General features: G+C 44.2%; 1 protein-coding gene and 1 pseudogene across 9 annotated transcripts in view; one reads left to right on the top strand and one right to left on the bottom strand.

Moving 5' to 3' along the window:
* Positions 1–18,419, bottom strand: part of TTC13 (tetratricopeptide repeat domain 13) — a 71,829-nt gene extending 53,410 nt beyond the window's left edge. For 6 of the 9 annotated variants that reach the window (XM_045537296.1, XM_045537298.1, XM_045537299.1 and 3 more), the window contains exons 1-3: positions 18,113–18,419; positions 4,290–4,384; positions 1,980–2,055 (exon numbers count right to left, since the gene is read on the bottom strand). In XM_045537296.1, coding sequence (XP_045393252.1) covers positions 1,980–2,055; positions 4,290–4,384; positions 18,113–18,377 — 436 coding nt within the window. In that variant the 5' untranslated portion in view covers positions 18,378–18,419. Of the gene's footprint in view, positions 1–1,979; positions 2,056–3,830; positions 3,941–4,289; positions 4,385–18,112 lie in introns of those variants that run through there. The other 3 variants (XM_045537304.1, XM_045537303.1, XM_045537305.1) reach the window with 2 other exon arrangements.
* Positions 5,243–5,999, top strand: LOC123627608 (annotated as a pseudogene).
* Positions 18,420–18,449: the final 30 nt, after the last annotated feature.

Here is an 18,449-nt window from a genome sequence, read left to right as displayed (position 1 = left end):
TAATAGTAATTACATGTATTGAACTCCTAATATGTGCCAGGCACAGTGATACCTTTCATGGGTATTAACCCATTTACTCCTTAACTGCAGTGAGGCAGGGGCAATTATTAACCCCATTTTGCAGACAAGGAAATGAAGGATAAAGCAGTAAAACAAGCTGTCCAAGACCACGAGCAGTGAGACAAAGGAACCAGGCTGCCTGGCTCCGAGCCCACCCTCCCAACCAGCCCATTACAAGGAATGAAGGCCACGCCAAAACCACCGTGCGTGGGGCTGGACTGCAAAATGGCTGGAACTCCTTAGTGGTCAGATGACCAGGGACTAAAACATAAATGTGCACTTTTGTGAATGCAGGAAGAGGAGCTATACTGGAAAGCCAAGATCTGGGCTTGGATTCTGGCTCTGCCACTCCCGGCCACGTGATCATGGGGACCTCAGTCACTTCTCGTTAATTCTCTGGGTCTTGCTTAACAAGCCTGTAGAAAATTTTCTTAAAGATTCTTTTCAGATCTAAATTTTTAGATTTCCTACCTATCTTCCCACAATCAGTAAGTATCTGTTGAATGAACAAATGAATAAGTGAGCCATGAAAACAAATATAACTTCAGGGGATAAATTTTGTACTTTAGGAACATATTTAAATTGTCCACAGCTAGGCTATTGAATTCCACTCAGATAAAATCAAAATGATGTTCTCTAATCTTTCCATCTAAAAGTAAACATTTTTGTGAGCAAAACCCAAAAGTACCGATTAAAAAATAGACCTAATTCAAATCTTGTACAAATATAAATAACTATTAGTAACTAAATTTTGTTGTGAGAGTCTAAAAACATAAAGGAAAAACTGGTAGAGCTGGAATTCTCTCAGAAATCTGTACTAACAAGCAACTCCACCTATCTTAGCAATGTATATGTTGACAGAAGTCATTTTTCCAAGAAAAAATACCCCGTGGTATCAAAGACCCTAAGCCAGATCAGGGCCTACACTACCCCAGGGTGTACCCGGATTATTCTTGGAGGATAGAACACGCCTGCACAAATCAGGCCCCTAATTCATTATTTAATAAATGAATACTAGGCTGAGCAGAATCCAAAGACTTCAGAAAACACCAAAGCTGATGCCTGACAGGGTAATTTTCAAAGCCTCCTCGAAGTTTATCACTGTAAAAGGATTAGTACTTTCCAAACAGTCAGCTCTCAATTACCTGCACTAACAGGGGAAAGAAGCCAATACCAGTGCTTAATTTTAATATAAAATACGTATGGCCATAGTAAAGATAAAATGATTTTGTGTAAATCAGATAGAAAAAAATTCCTGCAGGCACCTGGGGCGGCTGGCCCCCCACAGAATGTGTGGTTCTGTGAAGTCTGCCCAGCTGCACTGCTCACCCCTGCGTTCACCTTTGCTCCCACTCCTTCGAGCCTAAGGTCACCAGACAGTGGGAGAGGCACACCCAAAGCACTTGACACTGGCGAAACCAGCCTATTTTAAAACACGCCACGAACACACTATCTACACGACTGTGTGCAGATTTGAATGAATTTGATTTTTGTGCACCCACCTTCTCAGACCAGAAATAACTAACTGACCTCACGAGCAGAATAAACTTAACCCTCGCTATTTCACTGCACAGGCTAAGCAGGTGTTCTCTTCTGCTTTCACTTCCTTATGGTCCGTATCTGATGACAGCACACAGCCTTTTAATGAATGGAAATGACTCATAAAAACTCATTACCATAATCATTACTTTCCACAGAAACACAGGGCTGGAACAGTTCTTACTGATCATTCCATCCAAAACTTTTTTTTTTAAATGACATATAATGCACGGAAGCTCAGCAGGGCTGAATGCCCTACGCGAGATCCCACAGCCAGGACTGGCAGAGTCGGTCTCCCTGCTCTTCCTGCCTCACCGTCCTGCATCTCATCCTCAGTCCTAGGCGACTATTACAGGAGTGTTCCCAGATTCAAGTCTTACCTAACTCTTCATTTGTGCTGTCGTTATCAGTAGCAAACGGGAATCTCTTTTGTTCTGCAATAGACTTGGCCTGACTCTGGAAAAAGAAATAAAAAAGAACCAAACATACATTTTAGCTTATCACAAATGAAGGAAAACTTGTATTAAAAACTTATATTTTTAAAATTTAAGGCTCTATTCGATTTAAATGGAAGCAAGAAAATCCCACTATCATGGGAATGTTTTATACATTGTATCTTTCAGTAAAACCCTTGATGATGAGCGGAAAAACTCTTATTAGCTACTTCTTATTTTGCTACGTAGCTGGGAGCTTCACACATGGGCACCTGGTAAGGGTTCTTCAAGACATGGAAGATTTAACAATGCATGAGGGTGTCACTGCCAGTATACAGCTGGGTGTGACCAGAACATGTCCTGTTTCTCTGACAAATGGTTACAGAGAAGCACAGATGCAGAAGATTTTTCTGTGTAATAAACTGCTTAGATAGCTTGAGTGTGGTAATCATTTCACAATGTATACATATAATCATATCATCACATTGTATACTGTAAATAAATACAATTTTTATTTGCCAATTATACCTCAATAAAGCTGCAACAAAATTGCTTAGAGCCAAGAAAAAGAGTCGATAAATATTGCTTTTATTAGTTGCAGTGCCCTACTGTTGCATACAGTATTTGATGAGAGTCTACCATTTGCCAAATCTTTGCGCAAAAAAGACATGGGGAAGAGAACAGAAATGAAATCCTTTACCAAGCAACATCAAGAGAATACTGAAGAACACATCTGATTTTAAGTTGTTTGTATTATATTAGAAAGTGGGCAGGAAAAGTATAGTATGAACAAATCAAATTCTTGACAAAAAAGAATCTTTCCCGTTTCTAACGTATCTGTAGTTATCTTCTCTGGACAGAGGTGAGAAGCTGTGATCAAGTAAGTTAAACCAACACAGCTCAGCATCACTAGTAGACTAATTTCAACCCATCCTTGTCATTCTTGCTTACATTTCAATTCCTGAAGCCTGATACCCCTAATGTAAGGGAGATTATATTGACCCTTTGCGTTTCTTTCATATGATGTACACAATTGCATTTTTGTGTTTATTTGTATAATTATTTGGTTGGTGACTGTAGGAGTCACAGGGCAGGGACCAAGGAATACTGTTGTATTCACAGGACTTACCTAGCATAATGCCTGGCACATAATAGGTGCAAAATAAATATCTGGAGAGTGGATAAATAAATGAATTGTCTAACTACCATATTTCAATCTAGGGACAGTGAAAGGCGGAAACTGGTGAGCTTCCTCCCATAGGTCACAAGCTAGCACCATCTTACACTGGAAATACAACTAGAAAATAGCTGAACTACTATCAGTAAGAATGACCCTCATAACTCTAAGAATCTCACCACCTACATAAGGTGGATTATCTAATTTCTACTTAAACACTTTCAATGATGGCCAACTCACTACTTTACAAGATAGCTCATTCTGGTTTTAGACAAGCCTAATCCAAAAGATTTCCCATACATCAAGCTGACTGCTAATGCAGTGAGTTAGGTAAAAGCAGCTGATCGTTGTCTGCTTTGTAATTTTTTTTCTCTTTTTCTACTGCCTCTATAATTGCAGGATCTAGTTTGTAATTTCTATCTGTATTCAGTAGTTTTGGCATGGAAAGGCAAAGCTTTGTTTGGAAAAGAAACAGTATCCCAAAGGAAAACTTTAAACAAAAGCAGCATATAATATCTACGTGATGTGGAAGGAAAAGGCCTGGAGAAAAAATATGTTAAACTTGGGCAGGGAAAGAACTCAGCTTCATAGAGTTAAGTAGGAACAAAAAGAAGACCCACCTTGAGGTAGCCAGGCCGGAGGATACGTGCTAACATGGATAGGCAAACGCAAACATTACCTAATACCAGGTATTCATCCCTGAAATGCAGATGTCCCCTGTACAGTTTAGCTGGCAGTGACAAAAAAATAGATATAAAAGATATCCACATAGGCAAAGGCTGAAAAAATAAGATTCCACTATACCTCCAAATACACAAGGCTCCTAGAAATATGGTTCAATCATGATCTCCCCTTTATTCCTTGGAACTTAAAAGTCCTAGGTCCAGAATGACCAACCTTCTAACTCATAGGTCATAAAAATTCAGTGTGACTAAATCCCAGATGACCTGTCTCTATATGCACATTGAACCAACGGGACCCAACTTCTAGTTGATAAACAGACGTGACCTCCACCTTCTGGAACTAGTATCGGTCGCTCCGGGTCACACAAACAGAAAGCACGGGCAGAAGCTGCCTACCAGGATCTTTTCAGTGTTGAGGGAAAGCAAGGAGTCACAGGGCGGCGATCCTTTGGGTTCGCAGTCCGAGTCGTGGAAGTTCAAGAAGGATGACTCTGAAAAGCAAATGTTCTTCGTTACTCTCTTCACCTTCAATTTATGCTCTTAGGTGCTTAACCATGAATTGGAATTTTAAGAATCCACAAAGTAAGAACACGTGTAAAAAGCACTAAAAGTGGGAATCTCTCTTCTACCCTTACGATTGTGCGATGTTGTACAGTGTGCAAGTATCTCGCACACCCGTCAGGGACTGTCCTCACCACCACTCTGGCAATGAGCAAAGCCAGGCAGCTCTGCGGGGGATGAAATGAGGCTGGAAGAGGCTGCCACTATCTGAAGGCAACAAGGCAGAAACAGTCCTAGGTCAACACTCGTCTCCCTGCACATGTGGAATTAATACCATCATTGAGCTCCTTCGGTTGGACATCTCCTATGTGGCAACACTTGCCACAAGTTTACAAAAAAAAATCACAAAAGAACAATGCCAAGCCAGGAAGACCTAATATTAAAAGAAAATGCACTATGGATCTAGTATGCAAAACTAATAAATAACTCCTATAACCCAACAAAGAAAAAGACAACCCAATTTAAAAAACAGGCAAAGGACTTGAATGGGCAATTCTCCAAAGAAGATATGCAAATGGCCACTGAGCACATGAAAAGATGCTCATCAATACTAATTAGGGAAATGCAAATCAAACCAGCATGAGGTACCTCTTCGCATGCACTAGGATGACTATAACCGAAAACCCAGAAAACAACAAGTGTCAGCCAGGATGCGGAGAAACCGGAACCCCTGTGCGCTGCTGGTGGGAATGTGAGATGGTTGTACTCATGATGGAAAACAGCTCCTCAAAAAGCCAGTCAGGCCTTTCGGTAGTTTTTATCTATTTTCGGCAGCACACGGCGGCAGGATGGCAGTGCAGATCTCCAAGAGGACGTTTGTCGCTGATGGCATCTTCAAAGCTGAACTGCAGGAGTGTCTCACTCGGGAGCTGGCTGAAGTGGAGGTCTGAGTTACACCAGGCAGGACAGAAATCATTATCTTAGCCACCAGAACCCAGAATGTTCCTGGTGAGAAAGGCCAGCGGATTCGGGGATGGACAGGTGTAGTTCAGAGGTTTGGCTTCCCAGAGGGCAGTGGAGAGCCCTCCGCTGAAAAGGTGGCCCCTGGAGGTCTACGTGCCCTCCTCGCCCAGGCAAGATCTCTAGGTTACAAACTCCTCCGAGGGCTGAGGGCTTGTGTGCGGAGCACCTGCTACGGTGTGCTGCGGTTTGTCACGGACGATGGAGCCAAGGGCTGTAAGGTCCTGGTGTCAGGGAAACTCCAGGGACAGAGGATTAAATCCATGGAGTGTGTGGATGGCCTGATGATCCACAGAGGGGGCCCTGCCAACTACTGTGTTGACACTGCCATGGGCCAGGTGCTGGCATCAAGGTGCAGATCACGCTGCCCTGGGACCCTACCAGTAAGACTGGCCCTAAGAAACCCCTGCCTGACCATGTGAGCAGCGTGGAACCCCAAGATGAGATGCTGCCCACCATGCCCATCTCGGAACAGAAGGGTGAGAAGCCAGAGCTGCCTGCCAAGCCCCTGCTGGTCCCCACAGCATGTAAGGGTCTCCTTGGCAGCTGTATCTGGAGTCTGGATGTTGCTCTGTAAAGACCTTTAATAAAGTCTCATGCAAAGACGCAAGGCGGCCTGACCAGACCGTAAATCCAGGATTCAGACTGCAGGTGTCATGTTGGCTTATGGAGCGTTACTTATCCTCTTGGTTTTAACCACACTTGGGGTATTTGCAAGGAAGGGCCAGAATGCAAGGGCCTGAGCAGAGCTAACCAGAGAAATGTCCTGTGTCACAGTGAAGGCCGATGGCTAGCAGGGCAGCACTTTACCTAACTGTCCTGTGCAGTTCAGGAATGGAGGCTTAGAGGATGGATACTCAAGATGACTTTTTTCCTGATGCATCAGGAAATCCATACTGCACATAGAAAGTAAACACAGTGGCCATATTTTGTGTCATACTGTACCATGTTCTCCATACACACAGTCACTTAATCCTCAACATGTCTAAAGGGTAAAGGAAATTTGCTTGAGCCACTGAACTTGGCTCAGAAGTAAATTTGTCTAAGCAGCATTAAGCTCTCATTAGAATCCACATTCTTTTTTTTTTTCCTTTCAGAGACAGGGTCTTGCTATGTCGCCTAGGCTGGAGTGTAGTGGTGAGATAATAGCTCAGTGCAGGCTTGAACTCCTAGCCTCAAGCAGTCCTCCTGTCTGAGCCTCCCAAAGTGCTGGGATTACAGAAGTGAGCCACTGGGCTGGCTAGACCCACATTCTGATGTTTTGAAGTACTTTCTACCGATATCTATATTTTACAAGAAATTAGAAGCTCTTAGTTTACTTAGGCAAAACTAGTGAAGGACAGGTTGGCTTGAAAATCCTACAAGCCACATTCTGACTGATCACAGAGAGGGGACTTCCCAATGACAGCTGTCATGGGCCGGGGAGGCCCAGCCCGGCAGCTGCAGCCTGGTGGTGACGCGGTCTGGCTCGTGCAGTAACCCTGGTGCCACAGAGTGCCTCGCAGGTGCCGTTTGGTTATCCGGTGCCTCCTCAGTCAGATGGAGCTGCACAAGGGCAGACGCTGCACATGATAAGGGCTTAATATCTGAATTAATGAATTTTGTTGGGAGCACACTGACAAAGCTATCTGCCCCCTGCTCCCTTTTTACTATTGTAATTATAAGCACAATATGCAATTTATCTCGTTCTTCTACATCATCTCTGGCCATTTCTTCATTGCTCCAGATTTTAACTTATTAGCAGAGATTTCTACATAGTTGTCTCTTAATCCTACTGGCCTCCGTAGCTCTGCACAGACTCCTCCTCACAATACACGTTTGCTCTTCTCTCTTCTTTATGTCTTAGCCTTATCAGGCATATCTATTCTTTTTTTTTTTTTTTGAGACAGAGTCTCACTCTGTCGCCTGGGCTAGAGTGTTGTGGTGTCAGCCTAGCTCACAGCAACCTCAAACTCCTGGGCTCAAGCAATCCTCCTGCCTCAGCCCCCCGAGTAGCTGGGACTACAGGCACGTGCCACCATGCCTGGCTAATGTTTTCTATATATATTTTTAGCTGTCCATATAATTTCTTTCTATTTTTAGTAGAGACGGGGTCTTGCTCTTGCTCAGGCTGGTCTCGAACTGAGCTCAAATAATCCACCTGCCTCGGCCTCCCAGAGTGCTAAGATTACAGGCGTGAGCCACCGTGCCCGGCCCTATTCTATTATTTTTTTTAATGACTTAAGAATTTGTTCTCCTGTGTTTTTTTAAATTGTGATAAAACGTGTATCACATAAATCTACCATCTTAGCCATTTTTAGGTGTATAGTTCGGCAGTGTTAAATACATTCACACTGATGTGAAACCGATTTCCAGAACTTTCCATTTATTCTTTTTTTTCAAGCACCAACTCTTGGGTCTATGGACCAGTTCCATTGCGGGTCTATTTCTAATTCATTTGTACTGGCTTTGCGCTATTTAGTCCTTCTAATTTCCCTTATTTCCTCTCCTCGCTTCTCGAAATTAGTATCTGGTTCGTTTACTCCCTTCCTTATTAGCAGCAAACTAAGAAGGCAGGGTGGGCTTAAGCAGGAAGAGGCATCAGTGACAGGTGCCTGAGAAGAGGGGAGCAGAGCAGGGAGGCCAGGTGGGCGGCAAGTTAAAAATGAGCAAAGTCGGAACACAGGTAGGGGCCCCGGCACTGAAACGGAGGGTCAGAGTCTAAAGAGATGTAGGAAGTAAAAAGGACAGGGCTGTGAGGGAAAATTAGGCATGGGAAGAGGGAAAGGACACAGGTTTCCGGTTTGTGCAACTAGGGAAGTGGTGCCCTGAATAGAAACAGGGAGCTTAGGAGGGTGAATGGTTTCAGAGGGAAGGAAAGAGCTAACTTCGGGTTTAAGCCAAGTGCTTAGGAGACGTTAAACTGTAAGCTATCCTAGTACGCAGTTAGGGAATTCCAGACAAAGGTAAAAGCCATGGATGTGCATTTGATAATCATTAACTGACGGTGGAATTTAGCTGGGAATGTAGGTGAGATCTCCAAAAGCTTGGGAAGCTTACGTTTAATAAGAAAAGAGCTGACCCTGGTGGGGACAAGATATTTAATAGATAGTAGGAAAATCCACTTGGTAATTTACCTTTTCTTAAAGAACTTTCCATTTATTTGAAATGTGCTACATCTTGGCCATAAAGCTGTACACAATTATCATGATTTTCATATTTTATTATCCTCGCTTATTCCTAAAGTATTTGTTTCTTCTCATTTTTCTTGATTAAGCATGCTAGATAATTGTCTAAACTTTACCAGTATTTTCAAAGAACTAGGTCTTATGTTTAATTCTGCTCTCTCCCTGACTTCCAGTCTCACTAGCTTGGAGCCAGAGCAATAGTGGTTCAGGGGACAGGCTGTGGTATCAGTCAATCAGACCAGATGCTTCACTGGCTGTTTGACCGTGGGTGGGTCCTTAGCATGCCTTACCCTCAGTACCCGCACCTGTTAAACAGGAATGACCATCACAATATACCCGCATGGGGCTCTTGCGAGGAATAAAGGCCATAAAATCCAGTTCACAGAAAATGACTATTTAATGTTAGCATAAAAATATAGGCTAAAATTGCTGGTTTTTCTGTAAATTTCTTCTGTCTATTTTACATAAGTTTATTTTGTTCTTTACAGCTTTCAAAAACAGTATTTCTTTTGGGTCTCCATCCTCTAAGGTAGGTAGAACATACATTGTGCCCAGTGTACACATGGACAAACAAGCTCATGTCAATGAATGTGTTTAAGGTCACAAAATGAAGACCTAGCAAAGCTGGGACATGCCACATCAATAAAGAACATGGTACATTTGTCCCAACTCATTCTGCCAATGCTGAGTTCTGGTAACGAACAGTTCAGGTATAGCAATGTCTTCAAATTTCTTTCCTCTCCTCCTAGATCTCACACACAACTGACCTTACGAAGAGTTCTGGTGCAGTGACCAGGACAAAAGCTGACTGCAGAAGACTCAAGAGAGAGTAGAGCAGTGGAGACAGTGCACATAAACATCTCCTTTGAGTAATTCTGCTGTAAAAGGAAGCAGAGACAGGGCGGTAGCTGGAAGGACATGTGGTCCTGTCTTTGTTGCTTGTTTTTTCAAGACGGTAGCTGTCACGACCGTAGGTGTGCTGATGGAAGACAAGGGGAAAAAAACACCAGTGCACAAGGAGAGAGCTGCACTAGGTCGAAGCACAGGCCACTCATTCACTGCATCAGCACAGAAGACAAAATCTCCCAGTCCAGTTTCAGGCAGGCTGATAGCTAAGATGGGGGGAGCAGGGACATTCTCTTGTCACTGCTTCTTTCAGTCAAATAAGACGACAGTCATTGCTTCCGAGGGAGGAGAGAAGCTGGCACTAAAAGTAGCATGGATTTGTCACACACTCATGCCCGTAAGTGAAAACTGACTGAAAGCTTGTAAACAGCAAACCATTTATAAGGAAGTCAACAGCTTCTGGGTTGCACTCACCACCTGACCCCCTTGCTCTAGTTGTAACAGATGGCGTGCTGAGCTACTCGAGAATAAGGATGAGTGGGCTTTTCCCGCGGAGGGGCTAGAACTTGGAAATCAAGTGCCAGATATTTATTGACAATTCTAGTCCTAGGTGTAGGGGAACCTGGGAAGAGAAGACAGCATGAGTGTGCCTGCAGGAACTACCCAAAGGTTAGGCGGCTGTCACAGTAGCAACCTGTAGTGTTTTACTTTCATCAACATATGGTCCCAAGTGGTAAACTTCTTTTAGAATGTAATAACAGGCAAAATTCTCTGAAGAATTTATATGCTTCATTTATTCTAATGAAATATTCTTTAGTACCTGAGCTGTGTAAGCTATCATAAAACAACTTGAAAATAGACTGCCCACTGAGAGTTAATTATAAAGTAAACACATAATTAATCCGTTAGAACAAGGATCTGCAAAAACCATCGTAAAGAGACAGAAGCGATTTTTAAAATAAGGCTTGACTGTAATCTGATCAAAGCTATATTAACCCACATATAAATATTAACACACGTAAAGAATGTACAAAACCAAAAGAGGAGTTAGGTGCACAGGAGGGAAACAGAGGCACAGAAGCAACTTATGCGGTGCCAATGCAAGCAGCGGCCAGATGGAGGGTGCTGTAACCCACAGGGACCAGGCGTTACCCACAAAGGTGAGTTTTGTAGCCTGGGGTTGTAAACCAGATTGAAGATGCTCAAAGTGGCACATACCTTTAAGAGCTAAAACCTTTCTCACAAACCCACGCATACTGTCAGCCATCATCCACACTCCAGGGGATGCTGAAGCAGACCTAGGCAGTGATGTGAAATGATTAGTGACAAAGGAACACAGAGTCATTTAGAACATCTCAAACACCAGCAGGGGAAAGGTGCGAGAGAAGTCAACTGGTCTTTATGTGTAGGGCAGGTCCCGAGCAGAGGATGGACCATTGGACAGAGGATTCCTGAGTGTGTATGGAAAGAAAACCAGCACATGTGCAGAACTAATCCACTGCACTGTGCTGGATCCTGAATTAGACATAAAGCCAGAGAAAATATTTTCCAAATGAAACTAGGATTAGCATAGAATGAGACTTTATTAGCAAGCTTAAAAACAGGTAGTTATTCATTTTGGTTCTTTTTGGTTACACAAGTTCAGTTCATGAAAATTCACTGAGCTATATATACACTTGGAAACACTTGTGACACATATATTTTTATGTGCATGTCATATTTCCATAAAAAGTAAAACAGATAACAGAATGAAAATGTTGGAAAGCATTCATCCTAAGTATTAAAATTCTGCTACTTCAATAAATTGTGTATTTATTCTGTCTGCAAGATCAGATGAGCCCAAACAATTTTTTTTTTTTTTTTTTGAGACACAGTCTCACTCTGTCACCCCAGCTAGAGTGCAGTAGCATCATCATAGTTCACTGCAAACTCAAACTCTTGGGCTCCAGTGATCCTCCTGCCTCAGCCTCCCAAGTAGCTGGGACCACAGGCATGCCCCATCATGATTTTTCTATTTTTTGTAGAGATGCAGTCATTCTTGCTCAGCTGCTCTCAAACTCCTGACTTCAAGCAATCCTCCTGCCTCAGCCTCCAACAAATTAACTTCTTTAAAACAAAATATTGTGAAAAGGAGAAGATTTAAAAGTTGGTCAAGGAGACAGACTTGAGTGTTTCTTCCTGTCTTTTTACCAGTTGACTTGCAATAAAGGTTTCCCTTTCTCAAAAAAAAAAAAAAGTCAAGTAGTTATTGAGTGCAATGAAGCCAAGCCATCTCTACGCTCTGTTGAAAAGCCTTCTTTAGAAGTTTTTATACAGATTGTTCTGCCACTTTCCTGTAGCCATGTTCCATGTAGGTTCTAAAATCCAAGCCACATAACTTTTGACCTTACCCAGAGGGTTAAAAAAAAAAAAATTAACCCTTATCACCCAAAGCTGAATATGTTTAGCAGTGTGTAGATAGTCTAAAAGGTAAATGTGATTCTTAATGACAACAGATATATATGAAAAAGCTAATCACAGGCTGTCATCTTCATAGGGCTTATGCTACAAAATGCTACTTCTAAACCAGAGGACTTTCTGAAAGATGTGGTTCTGTCAGCAAAAGACACAAACATCCTGCTGGCATTGCCACAGTGGCCAGGACTTGGTGAGATACCAATGCAAGAAAGAATCTCTTCACTCTGTGCCTCAGTCTCTGCACTCAGAGTAGGTCACAACTTTACACTGGCATATTTACTCAGGTGTGCCCTGGAAAAAAGATCTGGAGAGATCTGCCACAAAACCGTACATGGTAACACAGAAAACCAGAGGATCAAGCAAATACACTAACAGTAACTGTCACTGCACTTCCTATGACTGAGCACAAAATGTGGTTCTTAACTTCCTCATAGAACAAAAAAGGAAATAGCTCTCATTACAAAAGTTTCCTTCTATTGATTCGCTACCACCTCTAGGCGTAGCAGTGATTTAAGCATTGTGAGCAATAAGACCGATGTCACGTACTTAGCCTGATTCCTCAGTTCAGAAAGATACCACATGCATTGACAATCTATAAGTCTTATTGACTGCATAAAAAATCCTGAGCTAGTCCATAGATACTTCCCTATTGTTCTGGCAGTTAACAATTCCCAAATTGGACAGACACTAAATGCTCTTTTCTCCACAAAGAACTGTAGGAAAATAAACTCAATTCTGGGATTATTAATTTCTACAAACTAAAGAAAATTAAGACATCAAGTATAAGACTACATCACCCAGGAGCAGTTAAAAAAGTCGGAAGGCAGCAAAAAAAAAAAAGGTCACACAAACTCACTGTTCTTAGTTTTACTACATTTTCAAAGGAAGAAAACAAAAGTATTTTTGAAACAATTACTAAAAATGCGTACGTTTGAACCATTAAAACACCTCTTAGACTGTCCATAAAGAACACATAAAGATATATCTAACACAAGATGAATGCTACATTTGAATGAGATGCGGTTCAGCTTTGGTAGGAAGAGCAGAGAAGCTAAATTCTTAAAACAATAAACAAGTTACAATTTGTGCGGACCTTATGTAGCAAATCCATAAAACGAGGGTGTCAAATTAAGATATCTCTAAAATCTCTCCAAATCTTACTCTAGAATGTCAGCTTACCTGAGTCCCTCTCTGGCCACCTTTTAAAGTAGCACCTCCACACTGCTCTTTACCCTCTCGTGCTGCCTTATTCTTCAAGGCACGTACTACTCGGCCTATTATATACAGTTGTGTGTGATGTTTTGATCAATGATGATATACATGTATGATGGTAATTCCATAAGATTATAACACCATTTTTTTACTGTACCTTTTCTCTGTTTAGATATGTTTAGATAGACAAATATTTACCATTGTGTTATATAATTGCCCACAGCATTCAGTACAGTAACACACCGTGCAGGTGTGTAGCCGGGGAGCAATGGGCCGTACCGTACAGCCTAAGTGTGCAGTAGGCTGTACCATCTAGGTTCGTGTAAGTACACTCTATGTTGTTCACACGACAAAATCACCTAAGGACACATTTCTCAGAACATATCCCCACTGTTAAGCAATGTATGACTGTACTTATTTCTTCTCTCACCAAGAGAGACTCCAGGCTGGGAACTTGGTCAGTTGAGCCACAGCACCAGGGTCTACACTGAGAAGTACCCAGTAGGCACACAGATAGCTTTTCAATGAAAGAAACAGATCCATTCTAGCTCTATAGCTCAAAATAATAGGTTCAGTGAAGGATCCTTGTATTTGTATAACAACTATGAAATTCTAGAAGTTATTTAAGAATATGACATTCAACAAAGCTTAAGGGTATAAGACTTTATCAGTGTCATTAAGAAATCGTACTAATAACGCAAATATTACTGAAGATAACACACACAAAAATGGTCAGATCAGGTTCAAACCCTGGCTCTACTCTTTACTGTGTGTAACCTTGCTTAACTTCTCTTGCCTCAGTTTCCCCTTAGGTAAAGAGGACAAAAACAGCACCTACTTCAGTGGCAAGAGGATTAAGATCGCACAGAATGTTTACAACCATGTAACTGCAAAACTGGAGAGAAGAATTGAAAAAAACTTCCGTTCATTATTTCCTCCCACAATTACAATTAAAATAGGGCCAAGTTAAAAAGCAAAGGAAGGGCTGGGTACAGTGGCTCACTCCTGTAATCCTAGCCCTCTGGGAGGCCGAGGCAGGTGGATCGCTTGAGGTTAGGAGTTCAAGACCAGCCTGAGCGAGACCCTGTCTCTACTAAAAATAGAAATAAATTATCTGGACAACTAAAAATATATATATATAAAAAAAAAATTAGCCGGGCATGGTGGCACATGCCTGTAGTCCCAGCTACTCGGGAGGCTGAGGCAGTAGGATCGCTTAAGCCCAGGAGTTTGAGGTTGTGTGAGCTAGGCTGACGCCACGGCACTCACTCTAGCCCGGGCAACAAAGTGAGACTCTGTCTCAAAAAAAAAAAAAAAAAAACAAAGGAAGGTAAATTTGCTTTTATTTTAAAAACATGTACAAAGCAGTGTTCCATTTCTTTAAAAGAGTAAGATTATTTTCTCCACAGGAAAACAAAGACGTAAGTTTGTGGTTATACGTGTTTTTCAAATTAAAAAGTGAAACATAGGCTGGGTGGGCGGCTCACACCTGTAATCCCAGCATTCTGGGAGGCTGAGGTGGGAGGATCGCTTGAGGCCAGGAGTTCAAGACCAGCATGAGCAATGTGGCAAGATCTGTTTCTACAAAAAATAGAAAAATTAGCCCAGTGTGGTGGTACACACCTGTAGTCCCAGCTACTTGGCAAGCTTAGGTGGGAGGATTACTTTAAACCCAGGAGTGGGAGGCTGCAGTGAGCTGTGATTGTGCTACTGTACTCCAGCCTGGGCAACCGAATAAGACTCTGTCTCTATAAAGGTGTAACGTAAAATTGTGCTGGAGGAGAAAAAGTTAAGGGGAGTGCCGGGGAACACGAAAAGCTCAGGCTGAGACATGGCACCAGGGGGTCATCCATGCTTGCTGCCTGTGCAGTGGATCCAGGCAGGGCTCAGCCCACTGAGTACCAGGCTGTTCCCTTGGACCGAGATTCCATTTAATGTTGGTGCGCACGGCTAGGGCAGGCATTGCCAGTGTGTTATCTTCAGACTGGTGGGCTCCTACAGCGGTTGTCCTTGCACCTGCAGTCACTGGGGCTTCTGTCTTAAGAGAATACATACACTGCTCACCACAAAGTGTGCAGATTAGACCCAAGCAGGCATCAACTTTGCCATTTGAACTTGACAGCTGCAGGAAGCATTCTGAAAAGTGGTTGCACTGCTGCGTCTGTCTTCCATATACGGACTGGCTTGATATGAACAGGTTTGTGGCTGGATAGGCAAGCAAGTGACAGTGGCATAATCAACGGTTGGTGAGGTCAGATTGGTGTGATTCTGAAGAACTGATTAGTTCTGCATCCTGGCATTTCATCTAGAACCTAATGTTGATCAGATGGGGGCTCTGGATACAGAACATCAGCCTCCCCTCAAGCTATGACATGGTTAGTTGTAAATCCTGAACTTGTCCCTACATCCTAGGACAGAGAGGGAATGAAGCAGGTTGCATAAGGTCCAGCTTCTACCTAGTTGTCCAGGGTGAGGAAGGAGAAATAAGAGGTGTTTTGGGAGCCTCTCTAACAACAGAAGCGGGTTTTTTCATATGCTGCAGCCAGTAAAGCTGAGGGAAACGGGTAGAGCTCCAAGCAGCACAAGTAGCTGACTTTGGAAGTGACTTAGTGGGTGACTACAACAGCAGCCAAGCCACTTTAGCACCTGGCAGCTATTGGAACAGCCAGGGGAGGCTATGTGAAAGATGCATGCTGCTCCTTTACAACAGAACATTTTAAATTTCAAACTAAGAAAATAAGTACCATAATACATGGGGGAGACAAAGAGAAAATTGAAACATTTAAATAAATTATGTTTAAAGCCTCAAAATACTCTGAAGCAGAACATTAGATAATGTTCTCCATATGTAAGAAAGTTTCCTCCAATTGCCTAGTTATAAAAACTACATTTAGGCAGGGCGCGGTGGCTCACGCCTGTAATCCTAGCTCTGGGAGGCCGAGGCGGGTGGATTGCTCGAGGTCAGGAGTTTGAGACCAGCCTGAGCAAGAGCGAGACCCCGTCTCTACTAAAAATAGAAAGAAATTATCTGGCCAACTAAAAAAAATATATATATATAGAAAATGATTAGCCGGGCATGGTGGCACATGCCTGTAGTCCCAGCTACTCGGGAGGCTGAGGCAGGAGGATCGCTTAAGCCCAGGAGTTTGAGGTTGCTGTGAGCTAAGCTGATGCCATGGCACTCACTCTAGCCCAGGCAACAAAGTGAGACTCTGTCTCAAAAAAAAAAAAAACTACATTTATCATTATCTGGGGTAAAATCCTAATGCAAGTCAGAGTTGGCTCAAACAAGGATTCTTAAATACTGGCCTAAGCTGATGCCAAAGAATGAAATGAGCCACTTACATCAATAATGCCAATAGATTTCATAATATTAATTGATAGATAGCTTCTACTGCCTAGGATCTGGGTCTCCTCTAGCCAGTGAGCATCAAGTGACAATAGGAGGAAAGGGAAAAGGAAAATTTACCTAATATGCACCACATGCTAGTAAACACTACAAACGTGTTTTCCTAACTATAACCACTAGTGGTTACGACAAAAGCTTTGTCTAAAGCCGGACTACCTGGGTTCCTCTTTTCACAGCTGTGGGACCTCAGGAAGATGACAATTTCACTATGCCTCAACTTCCTCATCAGAGAAAAGGAGCTACCATCCAATGAGGTGGCTGCTGTTTTTCTGATAGACTGATAATACTAGGCTAATAGACCTAAAGCACTTAGAATAGCAACTGGCATACAGCAAGCACTCAATATATGTCAGCTATTTCTCATTTTCCTCACAGCACCCTTGTGAGGAAAATAAAACCCTGTAATTAGTTGAACAGTGTCTTCTATTTACAGAGGAGGCAATTTTGCAAAGACAGGTAATTCACTTGCTCAGAGACATAGAAAGTGACAGAGATAAAAAGCATTCTTTTTCCAGTATGCAATGCTGGCCATATTAACCACGCTGTTACCGGCTAAGGCCTACCACAAAATAAAGAAGTCACATACCCCTCACTGAGTTAGACTTCCTCAAGGAAGTCAGATTGTGCTAAAAGGAAATCAGATTGTGCTAATCTTGACATCTCATCTCAACTAAAAAAAAAAAGGTATTGTTTTCCTAGGTGCACAATGCTTAGGAACACTGCCTTGATCAAGCCTTAAAAACGACCAGCCATCTCCCATTGAGCAGACCCAGGCCCTTCACGAAGCCAGCCATAAGGGGACTGGCCAAGGGGAAAGAGAAGAGGAGGGGACCGAAGGGTAAAAAGACCCACTAGAGAACTTCCAAACAAAAAAACGTACACATGTACTTTGCCCCGGAGGCATCTGCCACGACTTATTAAACCGAGGCAATAACACCCAACCTTAATGAATGAGCTGGCGTAGCTCCAATACACACACAGCGCTGACACGCACAGGCTCAAGGCCTGCGGGGCCCTGTCACCCTCCGGGAGACACCTGACAGATCACAGGTCAACCTCAACTGGAAACAAGATGTCAAGGAGCAGATAAAACGGGCTTGGTCTTTCTCGTCTTTCTTCCAGGGATCTAATTTTTAGGGACTATGTTTAATACAAGACATCGACCCCGACGTCAGGAAACCCGGCTTCCAGGCCTCATGGGCCAGGCATGCCCCTCCAGGGACGGTCCCGTCCGCCCGTCCTTCTCTTGCCCCCGCGGACCCGCGGGAGGGCGGCGGAACAGGGCTGCCCCGGGCCACCTGCCATGCCCCCTCCACCCCTGCGAGAGTCGCCTCGGGCTCCGGAGAGGCGCCCGGCCCGGGGAGCACGCTGTCAGCTCCCTACTCACCGCCTCCCCGAGGCGGCCGCGGGAGAGGGCGCGCGGAGGCGTGGGTGGCAGCAGCGGGAAGCCGGCCGCCAGGACCCTCGCGGAGCCGGCTCCCCGAGCACACGCCGCCGCCGGAGGCGGTGAGGGCCGGCCGCCCGTACCCCGGCCCAGGGGCCCGCCGCCCCGCAGGCCCGCCGCCCCCTCGGCCCCGGCCGACCGCACGCCGCCGCCGCCCACTCACCGCCGCACTCGGCAGAGTACTGGTCCCCCCAGTCCCGGGACTGCGGGCTGCAGCCGCCGCCGCCCGCCGGGGCCTCCTGCTGCTGCCGGTGCTGCAGCTCCTGCTTAAGCAGGGACAGCGGCGAGTAATGCTCGGTGGCCAGGGCGCCCAGGCGCGGCCCGGCGGCCAGGACCCCCAGCAGCAGCAGCCGCAGGACGCGCCAGGCGGCGCCCGCGGCGGCCACAGCGCCGCCCCAGCTGCAGCAGCAGCAGCCAGCAGGTGCCATCTTCCCTCAAGGCGCATGTGCGGCAGCCCTCGCCGGGTTCTCAGGCCTCCCCTCCTCTACCCACCGCGCGCA

Source organism: Lemur catta, chromosome 25 (genome assembly GCF_020740605.2).
Source record: "Lemur catta isolate mLemCat1 chromosome 25, mLemCat1.pri, whole genome shotgun sequence".
NCBI lineage: Eukaryota > Metazoa > Chordata > Mammalia > Primates > Lemuridae > Lemur > Lemur catta.
Note: the sequence above shows the minus strand (reverse complement) of the source record. Positions and strands in the feature narration are given on the sequence as shown.